At 48.0% G+C, this 11,695-nt stretch overlaps 1 protein-coding gene across 3 annotated transcripts; it reads left to right on the forward strand.

The window, feature by feature from the left end:
• Positions 1-629: 629 nt before the first annotated feature.
• Positions 630-9,701, forward strand: LOC136009288 (serine/threonine-protein kinase SBK2-like). Of its 3 annotated transcripts, none has more exons than XM_065669306.1 (4): positions 630-931; positions 7,414-7,609; positions 8,333-8,535; positions 8,786-9,701. In XM_065669306.1, exons 2-4 carry the CDS (start codon positions 7,423-7,425, stop codon positions 9,353-9,355), a joined length of 960 nt encoding a protein of 319 aa, XP_065525378.1. In that variant the 5' UTR covers positions 630-931; positions 7,414-7,422; the 3' UTR covers positions 9,356-9,701. The 3 variants fall into 3 exon arrangements, with proteins under 3 accessions (XP_065525378.1, XP_065525377.1, XP_065525376.1); XM_065669305.1 differs by lacking the exon at positions 630-931 and adding an exon at positions 1,069-1,110; XM_065669304.1 differs by lacking the exon at positions 630-931 and having other exon boundaries at positions 7,381-7,609.
• Positions 9,702-11,695: the final 1,994 nt, after the last annotated feature.

The following is an 11,695-nucleotide window of genomic DNA, read 5'->3' on the forward strand; positions in this document are numbered from 1 at the left end:
CAAGCCCTACAGGTCCCCTGCGTGGCCCCAGCTCTAGGGAACAAGGAGGCCTGTGTCACAGCTGCACACATCACTGCTGCAGATACACAAACTGATCTGTCTCCCCAGGAGAAAAAAACTGCCTCAGAGCCAAGATCTAGGACCTGTGTTGTGTCCCTGACCCCAGGAGCTGCTTTCCTCTCCATGCTCACATGGAAGAAAGCGGACTTTGGCACAGGACTATAGCCTGGGTGCAGGTACTGAGAACGGGCGAAATGCCTTCCAGTCACTGTAGTTGTCATTAATGATTTCAGCTTCATCGTAATGCTCTGTGGTAACGGTGTGTGTGAGGAGTCTGACCCCACTGGGCCCCTTGAAGGGACCTTGAACCAGCTGTAGTTTGTGCCTGGTCTCTAACGCTCACTGACACGGGCTGTCTTGGTAGCCAAGGGCAAGCTCTGGCAGCCCACAGTCATTCTGAGCCCTGCCATCAGGGACTCTCACTTGGCACAGCTCCAGCGCAAGGCCCATGCACTAGCCCAGGGAACCGCTTTACTCCCTCAGCTGTAATGAGAGCCCGAGCTGGAGGGAAGGGCTGAAAAGGGTGGGTCTGCTGAAGGGTCCCTTGGGCTTATGATGGTACAGCTAGAGCAGAAACAACCACTCACTCTGACCCATGCAACACCTCCCTCTCCATAGAGAGGGCAGATGGATACCCCCTTTTCTTCCCCGGCTCCCCCTCTTTTCTTCCCTCCGGGAGGTCACCTTCAGCAGGGCGGCAGCGTGCCCCCAGGACCAGAGGCAGGGGGAAGGGGCGGAGCGTCACGCTTAGCCCCGTAATGCCTGGCAGCCCCCTCCGGCTGCTCCGTGCAGGCTGAACCCAGCCTGGAGTCTGCGGCTGGAGAAGCGAGGGAGTCCACGGCTGGCTGTCAGTGCTGTGCTGCTGGAGAAGGTGAGCGGCTTCCTGCGGACAGGGAAGGAGTGTGGGAAGAGAAGTGACAGCGTGGCGGGATGAAGGAGGCTGGGCAGGAGCATAGAAGGGCACCCACCTCTCACAAACTGGTTTTGGAGACTCTGGCATAGTGTGCTGGCGCAACGTGGAGTGCACCCATTTCCCACATCAGGTTGATGGTGAGCTCCTTGGGTGGCTCTGCCCCAAAAGGTTGCTTTTTGTCTAGTTGTGTCCGGTCGGATGGTGCCATAGTACCGGCTGGTTGCTTGGGAGGAGGGTGTGATGGGGCTTGGTCCCAGTGAGACTGTGTGCCATCTTCTGCCCGAGGAGGCTGCTGTGTGGATAGAGACTGTGGTGTACTGCTTGCTGGGGAGAGACTTACAGGGCTCTCACTGGGGAGGCTGTTAGGTGTTTCTGCCCGAGAAGAGCGATACGCGTTTCTGTAAGGGACAGTGATGCGGTTCTCCACAGGGAGATTAAGCACTAGCCTGCTGACCGCTTTCAGAAAGAACCCCATAAACCTGCCCACAGAAAGGCCAGAAACAACCACAGAGGTAATCTGTTCAGGTCCCTTGTGTGTATTAAGTGTGGTTTGCACTAGAGAGGACATTATAGGGAAAAAAATAGTGCCATTCTTGAGTTGAAAGTTCCAGAGATGGAAGGATATTCTGTTTGATGAGATTTTCAAGGATAAATGTCCTTCTTCACAAAATATGCACTGCAACTGAGGTCTGAAATTGCCTCGTTTCAGCTTCAGCTATTGGTTTTATTGTAAAGCTTTTATTAATTATAATGCTTTTACCAAGGGAGAACCCCTTGTAGTGAAATTCTAGTGCCCACAAAGGTACACATAGATGATGGAGTAACTTCTTTGCTCTCTGATAAGGTAAAAAGACTGCTCCCCTGGAAGTTTCCCCTGTAATTGGAAGCCCCACTGTCATTCTGTCATTCTCATGGTTCTTCTCTAGTCCTTTTTCCATCAAACCATGAACACCAGCTCAAGCTTGCTGAACTATGGTTTCACTGATCCATTAAAATATAGAAAGCATCCAGTAGCTAGTTCTGTTCACCCATCAGCTAGCCTCCGGAGGAGTTCAGGAAATTTACCCTAGAAACCATCCTTTCACATCAGTATGTTTTTAACATTGTAAAAGAAAAATCACAGAAAAGTAAATAAATAAGAGTGCAAAGCAGAGCCCATGGAAGGAATATTTCTAATCAAAACACAAACCCCACTGGTGCACAGTATTCTCAATTCTAGTGAAGATGTCATCAGCAGGTGGCCGGCTTTTCAGAAATACAGCTTTCCTAACTCAGCTGATTTTCAGAGATTAAATTTCAGACTGTCTCAGGGCATCTGTGTGTAGGAACCTCTGCAGAAACCAGAGTTCACAGTAGGAGGCACTTCACCTCAGAACAGATCGCTTATTATGATCTGTCTCGGTCTATGTGAAGCTGAGCGGCTATATCTATTTTTATTCTTTTTCCTAATTTAGCGTCAGAAAAACGCTATTTTGCCTCTTGCTGCTGCTGATTCCTGTGTCTGACACTTCTTGGACATTCTCTTCAGCAAAGTAAATGCAAAAGTAGCATCAGTAACCCTTGTAGCACTAATCTTCTAGGGTTGCATCTCTGTCCTTATAGATGTGTATCTATATCACTATAGATTCTTTCTAGTGCAAGTCTGTATCATCCTACATATTAAGGCCTGCAAAGTGAGGCTATACCAGATCTGTTTCTGGGTTTACATAGTGACCATTTTATTTACAAAGCAACATGAAGAACTTAGATTTATTTTATTAATATGATGTTTTTGTTTCCTGTCACGCAATGCCAGGCTAAATTCCTGAATTCTTTGGTCATTTGAAAAGCTTTCATAGGCATGTATGTGCATGCACTAGTTTTATCAAGCAATGCATTATCTACCCAAACCCATTTTGTGTCATTTATGAACATTTTCTGGATGATTTCAGTGCTTTCTTCTAGATCAATGACAAAGGTAAAAGTATTCTAACAGTGTCAGGACAAACAAAATTAATCATGTGGAGTTAGGACACCAATAAAAGACAATAATTTCCACTGTACTGTGCTTATTTTTAAATCCATTAAAAATATGAGGCTTATGGATTTTGACCAATGGCATGATTAATTTGTACAGACAGCTTTCAGAGAATGGTCAGTGAATGGGATGTTTCTGGCAGGTGCTGTTTGAGCCAATACTGGGCTGCAAACTGCTCCAAACTCCCACCAGTGATTTAGAGGTTGATGGGAAACCTCCATGGATACGGTCCTTCCACAGCCCCTAGACAGAATGACTGTGGTGGTTGGATAACGACAGAGACACCAAGTGATCTGAATTACTTGATACACTAAATCCATTTGAGCAAAATGAGATTTATAAAAGCTGGTGTGAAAGTATTTAGGCAGAAATACAGCAGGCAACACCCAGAAAGGGAAGTGAAGAGGAATTGGAGCTTTTCCCCCAGTGCCCTCAGTAATTTGGAAAAACTCTGTAGTCATGATGGATATATGAGGCAGTGCAGCTTCTCAGTGTGTCAGCCAGAGAGGTTGTGGAGTCTCCATCTGTGGAGATACTAAAAACCTGACTGGATACCTTCCTATATAACCTGCTTCAGCTGCTGCTGCTTGAGCTGAGGAATTGGATTAGCAGGTGTCAAAAGGTCCCCTTCCAGCCTAAACACCTCTGTGATTCTGCCATCATAACACTATTTCTGTTATACAGAGATTACACAGTCCTTGGCTCTTGACATGTATGGAGTGCTTTTGTGGGCCAAATATATTAACCATTTTGGCTGAAGAACCAGAATAACATTACCTAGCTAAGACATTGTGTCTCCATAAGCTAGCTCCTCCTCAGCTCCTCAAGAAGTTGAAAGGCATCTCCTGGTGGTAGAAAGGAAGTGAATTTCTTGCTGCTCTAATGAGAAACTCCTGTGGGGAATTAGGGTTTCTCACATGTTAACAGCCTGGAAATAAGACCTATAGCACGGATGAAGCGCAGGAAGGATAGTGGATGAAAGAACAGTTTTGAATAGGAGCCTGCCTGCTGACTTCAATACAGCACAGCAAAACAGTGGGTGTATCCTGGCCAGAGCGCTGATGGCCTCCTCCTCAGTGTTTGTCACTCTGCAAAAGGCAGATGGCACTCTAGAAGGTAACAGAGGTAGGTACAGAGTACCCAGACATGCTCTACACACTGGTGACCCCGATATGGACCTCACTTAGCTTCCGATGTAATGGCAGTGGTATCTCAGAGAAAGACCTGACAGCTTTCGCTATTTCCTGAAGTATGGACTGTGTAGTGTAATCAGTTTCTTCAAGGGCAGCAATGGCCAAAGCCTGCAGACTTTTCTGGAGTGACTGCAGCTGGGGCTTCCTTCATATGGAGCCCTCGTCAGACCCACAGTATTGTCATTGTCCCACAAGACATTCTACCCATATCCTCTGGCTGATCTTTTTTCCATGCTGGCTATTTTACTTTGATGGTCTATTCTGTACCTAAACAATCTGCCCTCCCATGCCAGTGGGGCCATGCATGAAAGTAAGGATCCTTGGCACCTATACTGCAGTCCACTTGAAACGTGAAGTGGAAGGACGAAAGAGTTTGGGGGATTATTTTTAACTGCAAAAGCTTATGGACTGAAAGGTTTTGACTCCCAGATCTGGAGTAAGAACCAAGAATATTCAGAGAAGCATATCCTCCCATTTACAAAAGGAAGTTTTTATACAGTAAATAGAAGTAATGAGTCATTTAAAAATAGAATAGATGAGTCAGATAATAAATAATACAAATAAAATTAATTAATAAATATTTTAAAATTACATCATTATTAATTAATACAGTGAGTGGATGCACCGAGAAGATTCTAACCTTTGGGTTGGATAGCACTAACAGGTGGCCAGCCTACAAGGGAAGAAATTTTATCTAACTCAAGTTTGAGAAATAAAGTTATCCAAGAAGATCGTGAACCATTTGCTAACAAGAACTTGTCCATGAACATGAATTTGATACAGGAGAAACACTGTCTTAAAGAAGAGATCTTTTAATTGTGTTTTTCCCCTCCCCCCGAATATGAATCTAATGTGTTCTGCACAAGGCAAGCTGACATCTCTCCTGTTGTTTCACTCCGTGCTTAGCGTGGCTTTAGCCTATTTAACATCAAGGGAGGTCTATGTCTTTCAAAAGTCTATTACACTTTAAGGGTTTTTTTTCTTCCTATTCCTAGCTAGGTCTCTTTAAAACACTCTTTCAGCTATATGTTTTAACACTTAAATGTGGCAACACTGGTTTGGCTGGGCAGCAAGCAGGAGGACATCAGAGCAAAATCTCTAAAATACTTTCCAGACTGTCTTTCTCTGTGAGTTTCTCACCAGCCTTCCATTCATTCCCCTCCCGTGCATACACTAGTTCATTGTTGAACTCCCCACAGACTTTACTAACTTTCACTGCTGTTGGCTCTCACACCAAGCCAAAGCCTTTGAAGAAAAGTAGGGCAAATTACTTTGTACTTCTGAACTGGGTAAGACTTAATGCAGTCTAGGAAAGAGGGAAGGCAAAGAAAGGGAACTTTGCCACAGGCAGTCCCAGTCTCGTGTGAAAATCCAGCCCTTTTGTAGTTTTCCTGGTTTTAAATAATTCTGTTGCTAAATTAGTGGATTCTTTAGAATGACCAGATTAATTGAAAATTACTGGAAATTGAAAATTGAAGGAACTGTAATAAGCTCTGGTCACAGACAGAACAATGTAAAAACGAAGGGAAAAGGCTTCATGCTTTCTGTTCCCACTCATATTCCCAGGATGCCATCTTCCTTTTTAGCAATGTGAGGTCTTATTCCCTCCCCTGAAGGTGTCGTGTGTCAGGATGCTTGATGGGAAGAGGTCCTGAGTTTGCAGGTGCAGGGGTGAGCCAGCAATTTTACACTAGAGCTCTGTCTCACTGCACAGTGTTTATGACATATCCGAGAATGCTGCAACCCTCATGCTCTTGGGTTGTTGGGTTGCACCCTGGGCTGCATTAGGCATTGTTGCCAGTAGGTCAGTGGAGATGATCCTTCCTCTCTACTCAGCACTAGTGAGGCCACATCTGGGTCCAGTTCTGGGCTTTTCAGTGAAAAGAGATGTGGACAATACTGGAATGAATCCAGTCTCTGAAAATGATTAAGATAGTGAAGCATCTCTTAGACAAGGAGACACTAAGAGAGCTGGGACTTGTTTAGCCTCAAAAACAGAAAGCTTGATGGGATCACCTTGTTGATGTGTATAAATACCTGTAAAAAAGACACTGTCAGATTCTTCTTACTGGTGTTGAGTGACAAGACAAAAGGCAGTGGGCCTCAAATGCAGAATTGCTATTTAAGCATAAGAAAAAACTTTTTTTCCATAAAGGTGATTGAACACTGGAACAAGTTGCCCAGAGCAGTTGTGGAGCCTCCATCCTTGGAGATAACCAGAACTGGGCTGGACACAGTCCAGAGTAACCTGCTATAGTTAACTTTCCTCTGAGCAGGAGACTGCACTAGGTGATCTCTAGAGGTACCTTCTGACCTCAACCATGCTGTGATTTTGGTTCTGTGACCTTGCTCCAAAGCCAGGAGGGTCTCCCAGGCCCAGGGTGCCTGCGTTCAGAGCACAGGGAGGTAGTCAGGGGGAGAGTGCTGCGGTAGGTGCCTTAAAATGTTGCCTTGTAGCTGGCTGGGGGGCTGAAAAAGCATTTCTCTGAAATGGGTCTGAAGCAGCTGGCTGTAGGTCAGAATGCCATTGATGTCCAAGCTTCCTTCCTGCCTGGGTTTCTTGGCTGCACAGATGAGTGACTTTGGGTCAGAAATGTCAGCAGGCATGTGAGGTACTGAGCTCCCTTTGGCTTGCTCTGAGCACACTGCCTGACTAGTAATCCCTTTTTTGTCATAGGCTAGCTGTGCCGCTGCCTAAGGAGCAAGTCTGTCTCTGCTGCTGCCTCAAGGACTTTCTTCAGTAAGAAGCGAGGGTGGGTTTCTGAGTAGAGAGACATGGTCTTGCTGCAGTAGGCTAAGGAGAGTAAGATGAGTGGGTCACTCATGCTTGATAATCAGGGACTGTTATGTTTTTGCTTGTTGCCTAACACCTTGGAGACTAGAATAAGAGGAGGCCTGAAAGCCAAGCTGACACAGAAAGGTGATCCAGGTCCTTGAAAAGAGAGGCTCCAGGACTACAGTTAAGAGTCAAACATCTGTCTGGAGGCCAGAAAGGATTAGAGGGTTGATGGAGGTTCTCTTCTACATGGGGACCTGTTACATGATGAGGGGCTCTGCCCAGGGGTGTACTGTATAAAAGCACAAGCTCAACTCTAGCACAGCTGTGAAAGCACTCAGGCTCCAAGTGGCAGAAGCACCCGCTGCCATGGCATGGTTTGCGTGGCGAGTTTCACCTGGTTTTCTCTGTGCATGTTGTGATGTTCCTGACCCGGGCTGTGGTGTTTCTGCAGCACTCATCGATGGCTGAGAGCTCAGCTGTGGCTGCAGCAGCAGCAGGGACAGCGGCACCAACCATGCTAGAGGAGCTCCTGGAGATCACAGCTCAGAGCCTGGTGCGCACCGAGGTGGCTGAGCACTATGAGGTTATTCGGGAGCTGGGCAGGGGCAAGTATGGCCACGTGATGTTAGTGACCCACAGGCAGAGAGGTAAGGAACTGACTGCCCTGTCAACCACTATGCCTTGTCTCCTCTTCACTCACCAGGGTGTTGGGTGGGCTGGTGGTTCCTTGGGGCCAGGCACCATGGGGGCTCCCCAGGGAACGCTGAGGACAGGATCTCCCCAGCCGGGCAGCATCCCATTGTGCCCGGGGGACAGCCCAGAACATCAGGCAAAGTTACAGTGATGAAGCGGGTACAGGGTCAAGCTGGGAAGTCAATCCACAAGTCAGGATCAATAGGACTAGGCATTGACACGGATGTGACATAGCTGGAAAACAGCACTCCCACCATGTAGCTCAGGCAGGGAGTGAAGCCCCAGGCCTGTGCTTAAATGGTGCCCTAAGGCCCATGTAGAGAGCGTGTGAGTAGAGGTCTTAGGTGGAGTTGGGCAAGGCCATTAAGGCCTAATAGTGCCCACAGAGCCCTGACACTACTCTTCGCCAGTAGTCCCAGTTCAGGCTGGTGGGCCCACGTAGCCTGAGTTTCTCTTGCGCTGCCCAGTGCTCCCATGCACTGACTGGCTCAAAACCCACACCAGTGGTAATACCTGGTCCCAGATCTGGTGTCCACAGGGTATATCCACACAAAGCTTTGGGTCAGAGACCTCCCTGTGGCTGTGGGTGTCCAGCCCCATGGCTGCTCAGTGTCCTCTCAGTTTGCCTTGAGGAGAGTGACTTTCAGGGGAGTCTAACCCACTCTTCCCATTCCCAGGAACTCCTATGGCTCTCAAGCTGCTACCCAAAGCCAGTACCAAGCTGCACACCTTCCTGTATGAGTATTGTGTGGCACTTTCCCTTGCCACCCACCCTGCCATCATCGGAATGTTTGGAATTGCCATCGAGTCCAGTCAGTACTATGGCTTCCTCTATGAACCAGCACTGCACAAAGACCTCATCTCTATCATCAAACCCCGGGTGAGTGCTGATACAAGGCCATGGGGACTGGGACTGTAGCATTTGCGCACTGTGCGGGCTGGCTGGGTCAGATGGAGGTAAGGGCAACGGGCTGTTGCATTGGTGTCTACAGCATTGAAACAGCTTCAGGCTTGCAACACCAGAAATACAAAGGTCTTCCCCAGTGCAGAGCAGGCAGGTGGAAGTGTAGCTAGCAGGGCTGCCAAGGTGTCATGAGTGTGCTGCACTGCCTGTCTGTCTCTCTGGGCAGGACGGGATCCCCGAGCCAGCCGCTAAGCAGTGTGCCAAGCAGCTCGTGAGCGCGCTGGAGTTCATCCACAGCCGAGGGCTCGTGTACCGGGACATCAAGCCTGAGAACGTGCTGCTTTTCGATCCCGAGTGTCGGCGCATCAAGCTGACTGACTTCGGGCTTACACGGCCCAAGGGTACCAAGCTCAAGCTGGTGGCTGGGGTAATCCCCTATACCGCCCCGGAGCTGAGCAACACCGCTGATGCCCAGGGGGTACCCATCGACACCAGCTTGGATGCCTGGGCCTTTGGCGTGCTGCTCTTCTGCCTGCTGACTGGCTACTTCCCCTGGGAGCAGAGCCTGCCAGAGGACCCTTTCTTTGAGGATTTCATGCAGTGGCAGGAGACAGGCCTGGAAGAGGACCTGCCCCGCCACTGGAAACGCCTGACAGCCGAGGCTGCCCTGATGCTGCGGAGCCTGCTAGCCCTAGATCCTGCCAAGCGTTGCCCCGTCAGCGTGGTGCTGCGCTATGTCGATAGCCCTTGGCGGCTGGAGAATGGCAACAGCCAGGAGGCTGCAGTGAAGCCCTAGAGCCTGCTTCCCACAGGGGCGAGATGGCAGGTCTCACCCTGCAAGGGACTTCAGAGTCTGGGGCACCATGGTGGCCTGGGTGTGAGAGGCCGTGGTGATGTGGTGATGCAGAGAGCAACTTCTTTGTTGACATGGAGCCAAGCTCCTCCAACTGATGGTCCTTGCCCCATGGTTGAGTGCTGCCCAGTGCCACCTGCTTGTGCTTCCTTGGGGCTTGAAAATATCTTTCTTTTGTAAATGACTGTCTGCGTGTGAAGCACCCAGTCGCTTCCTGGCCACAGGGACTCCAAGGTGTTTTCTAGGTGCTGCAGCGCCTACCTTGTCTCAAAATAGAGCAAAATATGTACTTTTGTGTTTGTGTATGTGGCTCTTTTTCCTTCATAATAAAATGTCTGTGGGGCCTGCTTGATGTGGGAAAGCAGGGGCATGACAGAGCCTGCTGCCATCTCAGGACAACCTGTACATGGCAGAGACCACCCCTAGATGCTGCCTGGGCCTCCACCAGGACCCTTGAAGGGTGGCTTCAGGCCGGCGGGGTGGAGGTGCTGGGAAGCCTCCAGCATGTGGCTGCAGTTGGTAGCTGGGCAGTGATGATGGCGTTGAGCACACCTCCTTCCCCGTACTGCTCTCAGATCCTAAGAGATCGTCCTTCATGCTCTTAGATGCCTGGTTACCACTCTAAGATCTTCCATCTCCCATTTCTTATCACCACTTTAACTCTTCCGTAGCAACACATACCTCCTAATCCCCCAGTGTCCTTCTAGGTGCACATTTTAATCCTGGAAGGAAGGTAGCAAGTAGAGAGTTAGAGGTTAGAAGCTCTCCTTACTTTACTACCTCTTTCCAGTCCCCAGGATTATGCTGTTGCTAATCCTTCCCAGCATCCCAACTGTCTTTTGCCAGCGTCTTCTCACCCAGTGGAATTCTACTATTACTTATCTTCTTCATTAATTTTCCCTTTCTGCTACCCATCACCTGGTAAACACCTTTCATTCATCCTTCTCTCAGCAACATCACCTTCATACTACTCATTTTGTACTTTTCCTGCTCTCTACATCACTTACCCCTCATGTCTTTCTTCCAGCTCCCCAACCTACCTTATCAACCATTGTTGTGCTTGCCCTGTTCAAGATACAGTTTTCTTCTGTCCACTTCCATATTTTATAATCTTTCATTACCCCAAAAGATAATAAATGCTGCACAACTTCAGCCTACTGAAATTTGGCTTTAATTACTCTTTGATCATTGTAGGAATAGCACAGGAGTGTTAAGGTACCAACACAGTGGCTGTGTTTAAAGTGGAGAAACCCTAAAGGTTCTAAAGGCCAGGCAGCTGACAACTATTTGATGAAAAATAGTGGAAAATCTGATACAGATGATTGCTAATAGTGAGTTATAGGTTAGGAACATGCCCTTTGGAATATGATACTCAGCACTGTTTGCTAAAAAAGTTGTGTTCGATAAAGTGAATTCATAACATTACAGTACACAATTTGTAAGGCATGACCTATTGATATAAAGGAAATTAGAGTATGCTGTATTGATTAAGAAGATGTGCTATGCCAAGTCAATAAAGCATAGTTAAGTGAACTAAGAACTTTTAGTGTATAGGAGAAATAGTTGTCAGCTGGAAATGCTGTTTGGTTATTTTGGTTGGTTTCTGCAGGAATCAATAGTTGAAAACGATCAACATTTCCATCCATGATTTGAAGGTAAATACAAAACCACTACAGGTGGAACACTGACATCTTTGGGGAAACAGATAAAACTGTCTGATTTCAACAGGACCAAGCATGTCTTCTTGCAGAAGCCAATCATGTTGATGAGGATCAGGGATTCAGTGCTGCCTGACAAAGACGATGTGACAGAAGCTACTGACAGTGAGCAGTGGCAATGAAGAGGATTGTTTCTCTTTCTCCTTTATCACAGAACCTTAAGACTTTGGCAAAAGGAGTTTCTGCTTCAGGAAGTTGTGTGATACGTAGCTAAGTGATGAGATCAGCACTGTGGCTGCACCATATGTGTGATGGTGGTACGAGCAGGGTAACAATGGAGCAAGCACAGCAGCGTGCACAGTGGCAGAAGACCTGCCCCGAGCCAAGCCCCCAGCCTGGTCTCCTTTCCTCAGCAGCTTAACCATAACTGCAGCTGGATTTCTTAAATCAGTGAATAAACAGACCTGTTGAAGCCCCCCCAGGGGGTCTGAAAACAGATCTGCTTGTCCCCATCACCCCCACAGCAGCTGCTGGGAGAGGCTGGATGGAACAGAGCTGCGTGCAAACATGCTGGCCCTTTGCACGCGCAGCCACTGGTGCAGAAGGGCTGGCCTGGTGCCCGGCA

The sequence above is a fragment of the Lathamus discolor genome, chromosome 2 (genome assembly GCF_037157495.1).
Source record: "Lathamus discolor isolate bLatDis1 chromosome 2, bLatDis1.hap1, whole genome shotgun sequence".
NCBI lineage: Eukaryota > Metazoa > Chordata > Aves > Psittaciformes > Psittacidae > Lathamus > Lathamus discolor.